General features: G+C 41.1%; 1 protein-coding gene across 7 annotated transcripts in view; it reads left to right on the forward strand.

The window, feature by feature from the left end:
• The window catches only part of rbm33a (RNA binding motif protein 33a), a 44,806-nt gene that overhangs the window by 5,415 nt on the left and 20,354 nt on the right, over window positions 1-19,037 (forward strand). For all 7 annotated transcript variants that reach the window (XM_084048893.1, XM_084048894.1, XM_084048896.1 and 4 more), the window contains exons 2-7: window positions 931-1,009; window positions 6,773-6,821; window positions 8,261-8,334; window positions 11,269-11,590; window positions 14,772-14,939; window positions 17,912-18,080. In XM_084048893.1, coding sequence (XP_083905019.1) covers window positions 931-1,009; window positions 6,773-6,821; window positions 8,261-8,334; window positions 11,269-11,590; window positions 14,772-14,939; window positions 17,912-18,080 — 861 coding nt within the window. The remainder of the gene's footprint in view (window positions 1-930; window positions 1,010-6,772; window positions 6,822-8,260; window positions 8,335-11,268; window positions 11,591-14,771; window positions 14,940-17,911; window positions 18,081-19,037) is intronic.

Below are 19,037 nucleotides of genomic sequence, written 5' to 3' on the forward strand. Positions count from 1 at the left end.
CCCCACCCCCCATTCCCAGTGAGAGATAATCCAGTGAGTTTTAGACCCTTCATGAAAAAAAGAGGAACAGACTCACTGAAACAAATGCAGAGAAACTTCTGAGTTGCGACTCATGTTATGGGACTACTGAGGGACAAAAAAAGGATGCCGAGAGAACATTCAGCAAACTGGAGAAAATGCAGCAGAGGAACTTTGTTTACTGCATTGCAACTTGCTCATCTTAACTTGGAGTAAAACACAGAAATGCTGCCTATTGTGTGCAGTGTGCACTACACTGAACATTGTTTTCATTTATTTGTACTACTGGCAGAAGGAATGTTGTTGTGGAAAGCCTAAACGGTAACTAACTTTCTCTCCCAGCGATGGGATGTTTTGGCAACTTTCTCTCCAAGGCAGCAATGCTATGTTGGGAACCGACTTTCTCTCCCAGTGATGGGATGTTACAATGCATCTCAATGGCCTGGGGGACCGACTTTGCCAGCGATTGGGATTTTGCAATATATCTGAATGGGCCATGGGATCTATTTCTGGGGAACCCACATTGCCAAACCACTTAATTATGGAAGCCAAAAATTGTTATCGCGATAAAAATTGGATTAATTGTGCAGCCCTACTCCATACCCTGGAGGGACAGTGGGTCTGAGATTATGAATTCACACAATTAATGTAGTTGTCGTTGACGGATTAGAAAAATATTTGTGGGGTGAGTTCCTTGGCCTACTGGCAGCATGCACAAATACTATGCTGATCAGAGTAGTCGTTTGCGAGATTAGCCATGGACTCACAGAATGTCACACACACAGACGGGTGAAAGGTTGACACACCTACCCCTGCCATTCTGGCGGGGATAATGATGGGTATATTTGCTAAACATTGAACTGATCAGAGAATGTAAAAATAAATGAAGTACTATGGTCTTTTCTCTTACAGATGAAGGCTTTGACGAATATGACAAGCCAGGAGCGGAACGGTCACGAAGGAGAAGAGGAACAGATGACGATTTAGACAGGTATTTATTGCCCGGAGAGAGAAATTGTTTTTGGGGTTGAGTGTTATCTACTGTAGAGTGATGTTCACAACAAACTGCTGTGGTGATTTCAAGAGTGGAGCATGTAGCCCATGACTAACTGCAGCCACAAATGGACCTTACACAGTAAAAGCTTCTATCTTACCAGAAAAAAATAAGCCATTTTAGACCGTGTTATGCATTTTTTTGGAAGCCGTTGCACTCTCAATATGTTTGAAATAGTGTGATTTGCATGGGTTAGCCAGTGGACTTCACCCTCTATATTTCTTAGTAAGTTATTAAATGGCAAATTCAATATGCATATGTATTATACATTTCTTTTTTGTTGCTCTAGGCCAAATCATTTGACTCCGATTAATCTGCCAATGTATGTGTTTTTAATTAACCTACAGTGCTACTAACATGGAGATCCTTATTATCACTCCTGTATTAGTATGGAAGTTAAATTTAACGAGAAGGAGGGGGGAGAGACGGAGCGCTCTGGCCACGTTCAGGTGTTTAGACACAATAGACAGATATCTCGTGTTGTGTTTATAGTGAACTAAAGACGGTCAAATGTGAGCAACTCGAAAGCAAACTCCACCTGCCCGAAAGTTTTATTTACCTGCCACCGATCAACATTTCAGAGAAAGACGCAGAAATTGCCTTTTGCCAAAGCTGTTCTTCTGAAATATATATGTCAATAGCCAAACGCAACTATATGGACAATATCAATCATCCCCTGTTTGCCTTGCAGGTAGGTTACAGGAATATACAGCTAAAGCCAGTTATAAACATCCTTTTGTTGTAGCCAAGGAAAATCACCCCTCGCATTGTTAAAAGACAGTTGTGGTGAAATAAGCCTTTAAAAACGCATGGTAGGCCACCACTGGGGCTTTAGGCAATATCCTGGGGCCAGGATTTATAAGGTAGTGTCCTGTCTGTCCCTCATCCGCCCATCTCTTCACTGAAACTGAGGCATCAAATATCTCCAGAGGAGGACCCTCTATCTACACTTATTCCAATTACATCTTCACCTGTGTTCTTATTTGTTCACCTTCATAGCCCATTTGATTAATATAATTTGAATTTCTAAGTTATAAGATAATTGCAATGTAAATATAGTAACATGGGGTATCTCTAGAGATGGTCCGATCAGGTTTTTTTAAACCGATCACCGATCCGATCATTTTCAAATCTGATCATCCGATACCGATCCGATCATGTTGCGCAATATTATATCAGGTTTTTTTAAACCGATCACCGATCCGATCAAGTTTGATCATCCGATACCGATCACCGATCCAATCATGTTGCGCAATATTAATTTTTATCTTTTTTAACTTTTTTTATTTTATTGAACTTTTTTATTTATTTATTAATTCATTCACTCATGCATGTATCATACATTTACTCCACTACAACTAAAAGTAGCTCAGTCAAAATGTTACTCAAGGAAGAGTAAAAAAGTACTTGCTTTTAAACGTACTTAAGTATTCAAGAGTACATGCTTTTAAAAATACTTAAGTACAAGTAAAAGTAAAAGTACATTTCTATTTTTTATAAGGCTTTTTTAAATCACAAGTCAAATGAGTGCAGCATTGGTTCAAAACGAGTAAACTAAATCCACAAAATATTACATTTAAATATACTGTCTTGAACAAACTAAAATATGTCTAAAACCTCAGCAATTCCAATGCAACAAAATAACTCCTGATCTAAGCAGTAACAGTGTTAGGTTTTCAATGTAGTTAGTGGGTGCCAGGACCCAGGAGTATGCCATACTGTCTGAATGAAAGCCATACCATTTTGGCATACTGAGTATATCAACATTGTAGGCATATGCCTTTCATTGTTTTCAAGGCAAAAAAACAAACCGTGTCACTCTGCCTTTCATGAATATTCAAGGCGAAAAAAAGTACCATATGTCATTGCTATGTGCTAGCTGCTAACACCAAACTCTGCTGGAATTGATAGTTTTAAACTCTCTAAAAAGATCTAAAATGTTGTGCTTAACTCAACAATAAGTGTTGTCCCTATCTACTTCAATGGACTACTTTATTTGGGCTGTTTGCTGGATTTTTTTTTTTAACGAGGCACAACGAGCGGGCGTGCGCACGCGCACACACACACACACACACACACACACACACACACACACACACACACACACACACACACACACACACACAGGCTGCAGGCAGGGCTGCACTGACACACACACACACACACACACACAGACGGAGTGAAAGTTTTTTTCTGTGCGCGACAGATTTCAGCGTTGTTGTTTTTTTTCATAGTGTGTGTTGCATCGGTCTCACACACTGTAAAGAAGTTCTACACCGCGGACATTTTCAAACCTGCGTGCGTGGAGCAGAGCAGTGCAGCGAGATCATAACAAACACTTCTTCCTTCTTTTAAGGCGGCTGTTATTCAGCCAGCGTTTCACCGCCACCTTCGGATCCGGAGTGATATCAAACTCTTGACATATATAAGTCATGATCGGATCGGTTAATTGACCTATTTATCGGAATGACGATCAAATTATTTTCATTGATATCGGGCCTATCCGATCCATGGCCGATTGATCGGACCATCTCTAGGTATCTCTAATAATACAATCGCCTTAAAGGGGCAAGGCGGAGTTTGGTATATTACCGTTTTCTCTGCTATGTTGCAGCCATGTTCTAGCTGACCACCTGTCCAATTCTTGCCACATTTGGTAAAAAAAATGGATCGTATCTCTAGCCTTTGGACCGTGTACTTTTCATTGTTAAGTATTTTTTTTTATCCCTCATCAGAACAGAAGTAAAATCCTCAGTGTTCATAGGCTACCCATTGTTCACTCAACAGTGTAAATGTACCCATTAAACCTGTTTTTTTCTGCCTGTATTCCAAACATGTAGCCAACATGTGAGGTGTGACTGGCATTGAAATATAAATCAATATTTTCGTGTGTGTGTCTAAGTACAAGGAGGACACTTGAGCTTGCCACATACCGCTACAGTTATGAAAAGGAAAGGACTTAATTTTGTCATTGTAATAATAGTATATAGCCTGTAAGGTTGGATGACAGATGGATAATGAACGTCTACACGTTCTACTGTCTGTCTCCGATGTGTGGGTCAGGCAACTAGAAGTGAGGGCCGCGTAGCGGCCCGAACCTCTAGTATCATTACATTGGCCATATTACGTTAGGTATACTCACTTCAGCGCATAAATCAGGTTTTAGTGTTGCCATATACATTTATCTATGGGCTACATATTGATTTGGAATTCTTCAAAACTCATTTGCTGAAATATGCTAGCTGTGTGTTCTCCTTTGGCTCATCTCTGCCTAGCTCCGACAGTGGCGAGCGCACATACACACATGCACGCTCACACATTCGGAGCACAGGAGCATGGAGCAGCTCAGCTCCGCCTCTCATTCACAGTGAGAGAGACAGTTTCACTCTGCAATTGGCTAGCCTTGTTTCTCAACTTAATACTTGGAAAAGATTGACTTTCTGACACACTGTGAGATTGCACATAAAGTAAACAATCTACATGCTATTAGCAGTTAGCACCAAGAGCTACTGCAGCTCAGAAAGGAAGGCACGTTTGTAGGGGGGACTAAATAAGTTAACACACAACAGAGTCGTAGCAATGGTACAAATAATTTGCAATAAAATAACATTTGGTAGTTGCCCAAGTGTTTCCTTATTTTCGGTTTCGGCCAATAATTTATTTGGATCCATTCCTACCCATGACTCAAGTCAAGGCCTGTGTTCTGATAAGTGCATGGAATGAAGACTAAAACATTTGTGTTGATGTTACATCCAAATGAATACCCTATGAAAAAGGTATTCTATTCACAAACAATCCTCTTAGGATCGGCAGACATTCAACTAGGCTGTATCCCACAATTCAGAACGAACTGTTTTACCCTCCCAACTATATTGCTAGACTAGAGTAAGACCTACAAAGCTGGTTGTTTTATCACCAGCCAGAGCCAAATATTTAGTTGTATTTGACAGGTGCCTGACTGGTGCTTGACTTCTGCTACAGCACTTGGCAAGTAGTGCTCACAGCAGCTAGGGACTACACATTATATTCGATTGATACTATATAAAAGAAAAGCTAGCCTATAGGTTTACAATTTATTACGTGCTCATTTTATCATATGTAATAAAATAATGTTTCAGTAGACTGAAGCTAGTGTTTCATGGATGCATTATAAAGGAACTATAAGGCTTTGAATATCATAGATGTAGTGTTGATACTTACCAAGTAGACATTCTGTTGGAAAGTAGCAAGCTATGAATAATCCATTTAAAAGCTCTGTTTTAATTTCCACTTAAAATATAAACGTGAAATTATGTTGAATTCTTCAGAAGATGGCATTACCCAGCATCCCAGTCTACTGAAACTGAAGCCGTACATCTGGGCCATGTCATCACTTGTATGAATTTCAAAGTCCTTTTTTTCCCACTAGAGAAATTTGAGTTGAGTACAGCTGCTTTGTTTCCCCAATGCAATTTAGTTTTTTTGGCTTGCTGTTATGAAGTGCTAGAACATTTTGTAGGCCAACCCGGAAGTTACCTCTGCCATGGGTTCACACAGCAGATTAACAATGGCACAAAACAGGAGAAAAAATAGCAAAGAAGCCTTGATTATTGGGCCACACAGGCAATTCACAAAAGTTTAAAAATTACTTTTGTCGCAGAACAAAACGTGATCCCCTTGGGTCACTTCTGGGTTTAAGGACTACAAGCTGTGGCACACTATCGGACCCTCAAATGACAGCGTCTTTGAGCAATCACAACCTGCCTGTCTGCCGAAAACTACTTGAACTGCTGGAGAATGGGGTTTCCATGGGGTGGAATGTCTAAATGCATGTGTCGATGAGTTCTGAATCACTCAGGATTAGTGCTGGGAGCCTTCAGGATTTTAACTATTCCGTTTCCTTAACGATTCCCTTTAACAAGTTCCAAATGGACCCTTAGAGGTCTGTAACTCTGAGACATACAGGTCTGTAACTCTGAGAATGTACAAATGGAACCAAATGGACCTGTGAGGGTCCATTTGGTTCCATTTGTACAATCAGTTATGGTGGTCCTTGAAATTAAAAAAGTTTGAGAACCACTGATATTACCGATTCCGGCTCAATGTTGGATCCGGCTCCTCCGGTTCCAGATCCCAACCCTACTCAGACGTAGACAATTGAATATTTGTAGGATTTAGGGTAGTCATTTTATTACATGAGCTCATAGGTGAAATACATTAAACACACACCAGACCCTCCTTATACACATAGATGGGTAGGAGCTTCTTGTGTTAGTCACAAGTAGTACTCGTAACAATAAATACCAGGTCAGCATGATGAAGTGGTGTCTTGATTCTATAATGCGACAGTAAACAAAAGACATGCAGTGTCTGATACATTGGCTGCTGGATCAAAAAAATACATTGTTGATTAACGCAGAAAGATCAACAGCACACCAAATGGCTTGTATTACAATGTTTTTATTTAATACAGTGGCGTTTTAGCGACACAGACTCTTCTTCAGAACTTCTCTTTTCTTCAGGAATCAGAAGTTTGAGGAAGTCCTCTTATGCGGAGCTATTTGGTGTGAGGGTCTTTTGCTCTAATCTACAAGAACAAGGATGAATGACGCCCTCGCGTCACATGCACATGATACATTTAATATTAAATTAATGCGTTTTGTTGCCTATATTATGGATCATATTTTCCTTTTTAATGTGTTATCTTATCTGTTCTTCTAGCGATCTTGAAGACGATTTGCTGCAGGAGGACTGGCTGTCAGTTAAAAAGGTAAGAAGATATCAAATCCATCGCTAATTTCCTCACTAAACAAAATAGTAGGGCTGCCCCCTGAAAGTAAGTGATTTGAATCATTAGTCAGAGACCCCTCAGCAGATGGTTGTTATTTTTCTTTTTTCTCCATGTCAGTTGTTTAATCAGGTGTGGGAATAAATAAAGAGAAGGTCCCAAAACAAATGTATTTTCAAGAAAAAAATGCATTTTCAATGAAAATGCTAGCGCATTGAAAAGGGGATAGACATCCTCATTCTTGGCCAATACTGCCAATAAGCCACTCTTAACCTACAGTTCTTTCTTACTTGTTGCAGTAGTGAGTCGTTTCATTGCATGTTGGTTGAGGTTCACAGAACTCTACTATGATGAAACACTCCTATCCACAGAGTTAATTACATTTATTGCAGTTATTTATTTTAAATGCTCAATTTTTTTAATGACTCATAAGCACTGAAATGCAAGCCAATGTACTATTTTACCAGAAGGTCTTAGACTTTAATATAACACAAATTGTTGTATTGAACTGCCTAATCAGATCTGAGTCAGTCGGGGTCGGGGACAGCCCTACAAAATAGACACAGAAATAGACACAGAAATCAATGTGCTGGCAGCTACCAGCACATTCATTTCCTCCAATGAAGGAATTGAATAAAGCAACCATTCAAAGCAGGGATATGTGTACTAAGGGATGGTTGTAACATTTGTGTGATAGAAGTGAACAGTGGGAGTGGGTGGCAGGTGGTTCCTCCACAGGGGGAATTATTGATGTGAACCAGGAGGAAGTGCTGTGGACAAAAAAGAACTGTCATGACCTGGCCAGATTGCCTACACCACATGGGAATAAAGCATCCTCTCCTGGGTCACAGGCGATCCTCTGACCCCCTTCCCTAGTACACACACATGAACTCACTTTATTTTATCTGTCTCAAACAGTTAAATTAATCACATAAAAAAAAATACATATTTTATGCTAGTACGTTATTGACACCTGTAATGGAAATTCTATTTATATTCCTGTTAATTATTGTAACTTATTATTCATTCATTACTCCTCCTATTTGTGTATTACTTTTATACTGTATGACTTGTAATTATAAGTACACATTGTTATGATTATGTCTGAATGGAGTGTCCTAGCTGGAAAGATAAGGAAGATAAGGGGCCATCTGCATTAGTGTTTACTGGGAAAGGAGAACTGCTTAGCCAAAATACTGCACTGAGATCGGTGTCAGACTCCCCTTGCCTTCAGAGGCAACCGGACGCTGTCCACTTTCTTTTATTACTTTGGCTATTCTCATTTCAATCCATTACTCTTTAATTTTCATATCATCTTTTCATAATATTGTCATCTGTAGTATCAAATAAATCTACTAAAGACATTTAGTTGCCATTCTTCATTCTCTCACCGAACAACACCCATTTTGTTTTCTTTTAAGAATCCCTCCGAAGTGTCGGATGAAGAGCTCAACGACGACCTTCTACAAAGTGATGACGAAGATCAAAATATAAGGTAAGCTATGTTAAGCATGTTACATTTTAAGTTTCAATTTACAAAGTTTTCAAATTGTGGACAGCACCCTGGACATATCTTTGACAACGTTTGAAAAATGGAACGAAGGCTTTCAGACTTACTCATGGCCAGAACAGGATCAGGGATTTCGTCAAACTAATTTAGTCCCGATGCATCGCCGATACTAAATTGGCCACCTTTTAGATATTTTTTTCTGCATAAATATGAAATATGTGAAATGGGCTCTAGCATCCCTATTCTGGGGGGAACATTCACCACAAATAGCAGATCTACAAATCTGCAATTTTGGTCGGGATTTGGGGTAGAGGGGGGGAAAAAAGAGCACACCAAGTGCAGTGCCAACTCGGGTCAGTTTTACATGTAAGTATAGAGAAGTGGCTCACAAAGTGGGGTCTGGGGACCCCAGGGTTCCTTGGAGCGGGGTTCCAGGGCGTCCCAGCTAAATGTTTTACCATGGCTATTTAAAAATGGCAGATATATAAGCTCACAGCGTGTCACTTCGTGCCGTGCTGCGAGCTTGTACATCTGCTATATTAGATTTTTTTTTTTCTTAATACTTGAAACTATTTTAACACAAATCTTCTCTTCTGGGGGTCCTTGGCACAAAACCTTTTCATATGGGGGTCCACGGCCGTGTGTGTGTGTGTGTGTGCGCGTGCGTGCGTGCGTATGTACGGGGCGGCAGTGGCTCAGGGGTAGAGTGAACTGGAAACCGCAAGGTTCCCGGTTCGATCCCGGGCTGGGGGCTCCCCCAGAGTTAGTGTCGAAGTGTCCTTGAGCAAGATGCTGAACCCTTAATTGCTCCCGATGGGCAGGTTGGTGCCTTGCATGGTTTCCTCTGCCATCGGTGGGTGAATGTAATGCACAATCTATGTAAAGCGCTTTGGATAAAAGCGCTATATAAATGCACCATTTACCATTTACGTATGGTCTAAAGTCGTTAACTGCCCTCCAGTCTACTCTGTGCTACCATAAGGGGCCGTGGACACAGTTGACAGGAAGGGGGGCTACACGTCATATCCAGAGTGCTCGCAAGCATCGCTTCACTTATTGATGGCCGCGACGGTCAAACCTATAAACCGTTGCTGTGCTCGAACGTTATTAGCACAAATAACTTAGCTGAAACAAAGTAAATATGAACTTCTTATGGTCGTGGGTCATAAATTACCAGATTGTCAGACCCATTCAAGACTAATGACCGGCGCTCCTCTCCAAAAGTTTAGCTATTGTCTGCTTGAAGCGCCCGAGGTGCTCTGGCAGGGTGTTGCTGTCCGTACAACAGTGAAAAGCATCAAAATCATGTCCAGACTGATACCGGGGAGGAACGTGAGACTGAATCCACGTTATCAGTCTGGCCGATGCGAGGCTAATTTCGAGTGGCTGTAACAACAACAATGCAACTCATTGGCTTCCATTGACTGAATCGTCCGTGGATGGATCTGTCTGTGTTGCTTGTGAGAACTATCTGACCAATCAGTAGTAGTCAGCAATTTCACACGTTAGCCCTGTTGGACCTAAAGAGGATGAGCGTGAAAAAAACGCACCTCCAATTACTTGGTACCAGGTACTAATAGAAAGGCAAAAAAGGAGGGTAGAGACATGGCGTGCTGTGCCGGGACTATGTAGCGTAAAGGTTATCAGTGTAATATGTTTTTTACTGGGCAAAACCCAGAGGGACTCTGTGCAACTTTGAACCTGACAGAAGATGCATGTGTGCACCCCAGTGTTGTTGTCATTATGAGTATTGTCCAGACAACCCTGACAATATCACCAGTGTCAGCACTGGAGATAAGAGACGATTTGGGGCTTTTGCTGGATACAGCTGAGTTGGAGACAGGTTCAATTTGTATCATTAACTTGACCGTACCTCAACCTTCTTTTGAAGATGACAGATTTATTGCATCATGTACTTGGCACTATTCAAATAATAATCATCATACTATGCGCTTATTACCATATTGGGCTGTCAACAGTCTTAAATATTTGCAGATATTTGATTATATTTGATTATTATTATTATTCTGGGTTTCCTGCAGTAAAAACTTCAGTCTAAGAGATGCTACTGGAGGGGGATGCACGTGCCTGCACACGCTGGGGCTGCAATATTTGTACCAAATATCATCACTCCTGTGAGGATATAGGGGGTGTGATGGGTTGGTGTCACGTATATGATGGAAAACCCAACTATATAATATTAATGCCATTGTGGTTTGTGTGCATTTTTCTGCTGTTCAGCGTTGGTGCTGACCAATTCGGTGTCAGTAGTGCACCTAGACTGAACTGGTTTGTCTGAATCCGTTATTTATTGTTATATTTTGCATAGAAAAGTATACTTTATGACTCAGAGTTTAACTGACTTCAGGAAATTGCAGAGTGATTGATGCATTATGTTACGTGGGTTACACCTTCTGATAGTTATATTTGAATGTTTTCAGACATTAAATTATGACACGTGAAGTACGGGATAGAATCCTGCAAGTGACTAAGTAGCGTGAGCATGGACACCCAAGGCTGGTTGAAAAGGCTAAAATAAAGATGCAAGGATTCTGCAGTGATGTCACTATCATGCGGAAGTGTTTCAGACTCAACATAGACCGTGCAGGGTGTACCAAAGACTTTGAATTAACCTTATAAAACATTAACGGTAGCCACACCATACCAATCGAATATATACTTCAATCGATTGCACATTTTTTGACAATTATCCAAGGCTCAATTTATTTGACAGCCCTGAGACATTTCTCATTTCTCTCATTAAGCCTGAGGCTGTGTTGAAGTTTGTGCCTGCCTTGCAAGTGAACAAAATAAATTCCAGGAAGACACTCTTGTGAGTCTTATATTACAGAAATATAAAAATCTCAACCCTATTCATTTCACCTAAGTTTGTTTTTGTGCGTAATTTAATCTTTTCAGTGGCCAGGATGTGAGCCTCAACGCCACGATGAACATGGTCACATCCTACGAGCAGCAGGGCGACCTGGGAGATGGTGACTACACGGATGACATCGTCAACCTGGGAGCGGAGGATGGCTATGAGGATGCACAGGAGGGGGGCTACCTACAAGAGGGGGTGGGCGAAGAGGAGGAGTACACCGAGGAATACAGCCAGGCTGTCGACGGCGAGATGCACGAAGACCAAATGAACTACAGCGGAGAACTGGCCCAAGATGATGACGCCTATCAGGATGAAGTGCTAGACATCCAAATCACTGAACCCATGGACAGTGAATATCAAGTGAGTCTTCATGCTTGCTCGTTCACACGCACGCACAAGCAATCACGCACGCACACACAAACTAACACACACCTCCACTTCCTCCCTCTCCCTTTTCAGTCCAACTCTATTGTATACCAGAGATAATGTCACTTTTCCTGTCTTGGCATAGGGATGGTAGAGGATTGAAATCCATTCAGGGGGACACGGGAGACGCATGGTGGTGTTGCGGCGGCAAAACCGGGATTAGATTCATTATCACTTCCTGCCAGTTAATTTCTCCATCTTGCTGACAAAGTTTTGCGTTGACAGCTTGTTTGGCGCGGGGTAATGCTCCGCTGTCTCCTCCAAATCCCCGGGCCATTGTGACCTTGGGCCCGGTATCTTTGTGGGAGTAAGAGGCTGCTTTGTGTGGGGGAGATGCGCTGCCATTCGGCGGAGGTTAATGTGAGAGGCTTTTATCTGGGGCTTCAGAATGGATCTGATAAAGTCTCACATACGTGAAAAGATTATTGACCTTCCTAAGGACAACCCCATACAGTTTTCTAATGATTGATGCAGGTTTCCCTTTCATTCGTTTCCCTTCCCTCTTAGCCTGCGCTAACAGGATCAGAGATAAGGCCGGTTCCATGTGCAAATGTCCGTTACGGTCCATTTGCTAAGGTGTGATGGTGTTTGGCACCTGACAAAGATGTATTAGTCTTTTTTAGCATGCACAGATAAGATGTTGACCTTCTTACTTGGCAGTGCATCGCACTACTCTGTGCTCATCTTGGATTTTTTTGGGGGGGAATTGTCTGCAGGTGCAGATGCACATTTGTATTCTTGTGTGTATTACTATGTTTACAAGGTCACTAAACTGCCTGGGCTTAACATTTGTGTTTGCTGTGGTATTCATTCAGAGGTAATACGTGGAACAGTTTAAAGGATTAAGCGTCTGCATCCCCTTGAGGCAGTCTGTCCATCCATCTCGTTTGCTGAGAAGGGTATTTTTTCTGCATTAATGTGTTGTTGGCTGGCAGGTTAATGGAGCGCAACACCAAACACCATATCTGACCTACAGCCCGACCTCATTTAGCCATGAACTTGTGTTATCGAGTGGTGCAGTGCGTTTCACTGATTACCATGTCAAACATCCCAGTTGTGTATTAGTCATAGGGATGCAAGGAATGGGCAGTTAATTGAAGAAGTAGGGAAAATGGTGATCTTGATGACTGCACTATCCAAATTGCTTGAGAATCAGTTCAGAGAGGATTTTTTTCTTTGGTAGAGAACACAGTGTTCCAGCCGGTTTCCTAAATCGAGATTGTCTTGCAGCGCAGAAGCACTGTTCAATACATCTGGTTGAATCCTTGAGAATATCTTCCCTTTAGGGATGACTGTGGAATTGCTGTGTCCACCTATCAGTATTCTGCAAAGGAAAAAGGAAAAAAAACGTGTTTATTCGTCAATATGAGACAGCCATGATGTGTACTGGGTACAACTTGTTGGTGGCCAGCCATACACAGAGAATGCACAGCAAGATTAGTTTATTAGATTAGATTATTAATTGCCGGCTCAGAGTCATGAACATAAAGAGACGGGCCAATGAAAGTGATTTGTGAAAGAGTCAGTCGATGATAGTTTCACCATCATTGAACCGGAGAGGGGTGTTTTTTTTTTATCTTCCCATGTATTTTTTTGTATTTTTTTTATCTTCCCATGTATTTCTGTATATCATGTCAAACATTTACATCTCATTGAATTTCAAATGCGGCCAGGAATGGTAATGAAGCCTTGCTTCCAATGTTATGGTAATGCACAGATTGGGTGGTGGTGGGGGTTGTTGGGGCACCGTGGTGGCCCTCCCAAATCCCCACCATCCATAACATTTCTCTTTTTCCCTGTGTTTGTTTGTTTATTTTCCTCATGAAGAGGTTTGAATTTCCAACTGCAGGCCTTTTTCACCATGTATTAGATTCATATGGGCAACTTATTGTAGCTGAAGCAACCTGAACAGTATTGACTCATACATCCATATCTCATAGCATAGAGGATGTCATCGTAGGGCTTGGCGATATGACTTCAAATCAATATCGTGATTATTTCAAACGTTTTATTTTATACACTTTTAGTTTTACACTGCCCTCAGAGTTTTCTGAAATTAATATTTGACTGCAAATATTCAAAGCTATTAAAGCTGGGTATAATGGTTTCAGTACATCTTCGGTTAACTTGCCCAGCCTTATTAGCCTGGTTCCAGACAAATCTGCTATTGCAAAAGAAAAATGCCCTTGGCAGATTAGGTCTGGCCCCTCTCAATGGATTTCTCTCCCTTCAAAGTTGTGAGGGACCAATCAGGGCCCTGTATGCAAACATGGGGCGGGTTTATCACCAGAGGCATTTTTTAAATTTGCCCCTCTGAAATGCAGGTTCCACACAGAGATTCCAGACTAATATCTACGCAGTGATATTAGTCTGGCCATGCCAGGCTACAGCCCTATTGGATGTCATTATAGACCCTCCAGAAAAACGCGGGCAAAAATCCTTGATTATGCGGGCTAAAAAGCTTGATTTTGCGATGAAATATGTGTTTTTTTTTGCAACTTTATGCTGTGAAATTGCGGGAAGTTGCGAAATATGCGGAAAGTTGTGAAATATGCGGCAATATGCGAAATATGCGATAGGCGAAAAGTTGCTAAAAATGCGAAATATGTTAAAAGTTGCGAAATATGCGGAAATATGCGATGCAAAGCGCATATTATGCGATGCGATGTGCGTATTATGCGATGCGATGCACATATTATGCGATGCGGCCTTTTTGAAAAAACGTTACCCCCGCATAATTATGCGCCATTTTGCTGATTATGCGGTAAATTCTGCGATCGCATAATCGCGTTTTTCTGGAGGGTCTATCATGCTTGTATTTGTATCACTACATTTATTTTGATAAACAAGAATAGTGGAGCCACTGGGTTGAACTAGAAGACCACACAGTGCAACCAATTTCTTCCATTGTGCTGATCGAAATGTGAATGATAAGTGCTTGTTAACACATTCACTGCCAGGGGTTTTTCTAAAACAGGCTGTAGCTTTTGCCAGCATTTTTAAACATTCTGACTAATCTTTCAAGATTTGAAATGACGGGAGTTCGACTTCAATGGCAGGGAATGTGTTAATTAGCGCAAACAAATAATAATGGATTTTCATTTATGGTTGTTAGGATGATGCTTACGCAACGAGCTACGCTGATGAGCCACTAGACGAGCGGGGAGTCCAGCGGGAGGAGCTTCCTCGAGGCCAGGCGGGGCAGATGGGAGGAGGAGAGGAGGAGCAGCAGCAAGAAGAGGAAGAGGATGCTGGGGGTTCTCAGCTCCTCGAATCAGAAGAGGTAGAGGCGAAAGCAATGGTTCTCAAACGTTTTAGCTCCAGACCCAAAAGAGAAATTAGACGTTTGTCTGGGACCCGAGCTAGTGAAAATAGCAGATCTACAAGCTCACAACACGTCGATCGGCTATTTTCACTACTTCATAAACATTTGTTTTCGAATTTATGAAATTTCTTAATTTTTTGGGGTATTTATTTATGGAATTATTTTTGTGTGTTGGCTAGTGAAATAATTAAAAACAAAATGTAGGAAATGAAAAAAATAAAAGGGATATTTACTTGCGACCCATAAAAATGTACCCGCGACCAGTGGTTCTCAAACTTTTTCATGTCAACGACCCCCAAATTGATTTGTATTTGGCAGCAGACCCCGATCTGAAAATATTTTGTGCCAGGGATAAGAGAAGATTAGTGTTACTTAAAGGACGACTTCACCGCTTTTCAACCTATCTTCATATAATAGGTCCTCACTAATACTCATGATAAAATGGTACAATTTTTTTCTACTCGGTCTGTGTCTCAGAGGAGGGCTGTGGACAGTTCAGAGTCCCGTCTACCAGTGACATCATCAATGGGGAATCCAAGCTAATAGAAACTGCAGGCTTTCTATTCCTGGAAAGTTGCAATGCAATAAAAGAAGCAATTGTTCTCGTGTTAATAAAAATCGAAATTAAAAATGTGAAATCTTGTTGGAAAAAAAAATCATGCCTAACGATGATGTCAGTGGTAGACAGGTTTCTGGACTGTCCACAGCCCTCCTATGAGACACAGACCAAGTAGAAAAAAATTGTACCATTTTATCATGAGTATTAGTGAGGACCAACTATATGAAGATAGGTTGAAAAGTGGTGAAGTCGTCCTTTAACACATTGAGTGCCAAAAACGGTCCGGACCGTTTTTCATAATCCAAACGAGGTGTGCCAAAAACGGTTATGACCGTTTTTGGGCAAAAATATGAAAAAAAAAGTTTTTCTTTTTTTTCTCCTTCACAGCACCAGGAGATATCATTTTTCGAAGATTTAGACTCCAATCCACTTCCTGGTTAACTTATGACTTCAAAAGCCTGTATCTCGGCTCCTGTGTAATTTTCTTTTTTAGTATGTATTATGTATTATGACTATTTTCAACTGGCTGCAACTATGGAACGGATTACCGAATGTTTTTAATGTTTTTCCCCGGATTGTACGAGACCTCTGTGTGTAATGAGGGGATCACCGTGAAGACGGTGATCATTGAAAATATTTTGTGACTACTTGAAAAAGGTCCAACATTTTTTTTAAATCCAGGCACTGGAGGTACCCTGTTTTGAAAACCCCTGGCACTCAATGTGTTAAAAATGGTCGGAATTATTCAACATTTTCCAACATTTTTCAAACAATTAAAAAAATATTAGATCTACAAGCTCACAATGCGTCTCGTTTTGAGCTTATAGATCGGCTGTTTTTGAATAGCTGAAGCCTAAAATAGTGGTAAACGTTTTTTGCCAGACCCAGGGGGTCGGCCTACATGAGGCTTGCTCGGTCGGTCGGTCTGTCCCTCTTTTCCTCTCTTTTCCTCTGCACACACGTCATGCGAAGTCCGGCCATTCAGATTTCAACCACTAGGGGTCTGGCAGTACCAGGTCTCCTGGTTCCCTTGTTTATGCTATATTAACACATTTTGCTGGGGACTCCACTCAAGGACCCCTGGGCATCCCCCGACCCCACTTTGAGAACCACTGGGCTGAAAGGTTTTCAGATTTTGACCTTAGTTTTTAGGTCTCTTGCCAAAGTCTGTACTTACACCTCTTGTTGCACCTATAACTTGAATGCCATACAAAGTTTTCAGATTTACCGTGTTGGGATTACACAATAGAGCTACAAACAGTTCATTTTATTTGATTGAACTTATATCACAATCCATTAACAGGTTCCGTTTCATTGGCAGGGTTTCAACACATAAAGCTCAACATCGCTGTTTCCACTTGCTGCTCAATGTCTTAAATATGCAGATAATTGCATTCTCAAAAATTCTACCATTTCTTAAGTACACAACCTTCTCCAATACAGCTATTGGGCTACGAGACTGCGAACGAATACTGTTTAATAAAAGTATCAATAATGTAACAAGATATGCTGGGCAAAAGTCAAGAAAAACAACAAGCAGTTTTTCTTGCTCTGACAGCAAAACACACAGGCTACCCTCAAACATATAACACAAACAGAGTTGTCCACATGGAGCAGCCCCACCTCTCACTCACACTGCTGCTCTCTCAGCTCTCATCGCTTGACCCATCCCGTTTGTTCCACTTGGAAATATATAGCGGGGGCTTGTCATGTTGTAGTTTGTGGGTTTCTATGCGGTTTTAGCTTGATAAAGATGACATGTGCATGGAGCCTCCATGGACGGTTTTGATTGACAAATATGAGGGGCCATTCTGGACAAAGGGCAATCCAAATGGTGCTTCCTCTTTCAACCACTCCCCTCGCGTGATTTGACTTGTCTTTTGTCCGGAGTGGCGCCTCACACAAAGGGAAAACGGCATGCGAGCTGTTTGGAAGTATTTCACATTTTAACATTTGAGGTGAATGAATAAGGGAAGGCAAAGGATACCAGCCAGCCCTTATGCAAACAGTGCTACAGAGTAGTGCTGCTAACACAACAATAAACTTTATTGATATAGTGGGTTAGGGTTAGTATAATATCATAATTGCACTACATTGCAATATAATGCAGCCCTCTAATTATTATATTGTGGCTGTCTGGAAAGGTATTGAATATTGATATTTTCCAAGGTGTTGTATCGAAGTTAGAAATCAGAGTATCGCCAGACAGTAGTACAATGTGTTTTTGATTTGATTTCCGTTTCTTTTCCAACCCCATTTGCCATCTGCGAGTCATCAGTTAACTCATTTTTGAATAAAACTATTAAATCAAATGGTAAACGGTAAAATTGGGAATGGATCTCCGTTAACCATTTCTGTGTCATTATTACAGGTTGAGAATGAGGCTGAACCAGAGGATGATGCGAAGGAGGAATCTGACGAAGAGGAGGATGAGGACGAAGAGTCTGGTCGACTGAGGTTCAAATCCGAGCGCAAGGATGGCACTGTCGTGCGGCTGGCCGATGCCGCTGGGAAAAGGAGGAACATCCCTGAAACACTGGGTACTTTTCAGTTCTGTCTTGGATCACGTCTCTTGCATAGAGCAGTGTTTCTCAACCTGTGGTCGCCACATGATTTTGGGGGGCTCTCCAGATGACTGAAAAATGTTTAAAAAAAAATAGCCCAACATTTCTTATAAAAATAAATGAATTAAAGGTAGGGTAAGTGATTATTTTTTGGTTAAAACAAAAAGTATTTTGTTAAAAGGTTAAAGTACTATATTCTGATAGTAATCATTGCTATAGAGTGTTTGTTCAGTAACAGGAGTCTCTCCAGCTCCTTAATAAACAGAAAATACATTTTTCGGTAGGTGTCAAAATCTCAGCCAATCAGGAGAAAGTACCAATTTTTAAGCTTAATTTTTATAGTGTTCCAGTTCCAATTTTGCCTGCTCATTTCTTAGTGTAATCACTTCCAATTTCACTTGTTTAATCTATATCCTGATTGAGTTCTCTATCCTGATTGGATAAAATCTGAAACTGAAACTGAAATGAAAATAAGTGTTCTGTTTTATAAAGAGCTGGAGAGACAAGGAGACTCCTGTTACTGAACAAACACTCTATAGCAATGAGTACTATCAGAATATAGAGCTATTTAACACTTATTTTAACCAAAGAAAATCACGTACCCTACCTTTAAGACCAGAAAGAGGCAAACATGTGAAAATAGCAGATCTACAAGCTTGTAGATTAGCTGTCTGGGTGGGGGGGGGTCCCCAGTTCAAATATGATTATGTCGGGGGGTCCCCAGTTCAAATATGATTCTTGTTAGGGGTCGCGGCCTGAAAAGGTTGAGAACCACTGGCATAGAGAATCACCTAAATTGAAGCCACTGATATTCCTTTTTCTTTTTGTTTTCATCTGCTTCTATTTCTTCCCTAAGACTATAGTAGACCTATGCTGCTTTGCTCGCCCTGCTGATCATTCCAAGAGTGTCTATCCATAGCCCTGCAGGCAACT

Source organism: Gymnoscopelus microlampas, assembly GCF_963454915.1.
Source record: "Gymnoscopelus microlampas genome assembly, chromosome: 22".
NCBI classification, from domain to species: Eukaryota; Metazoa; Chordata; class Actinopteri; order Myctophiformes; family Myctophidae; genus Gymnoscopelus; species Gymnoscopelus microlampas.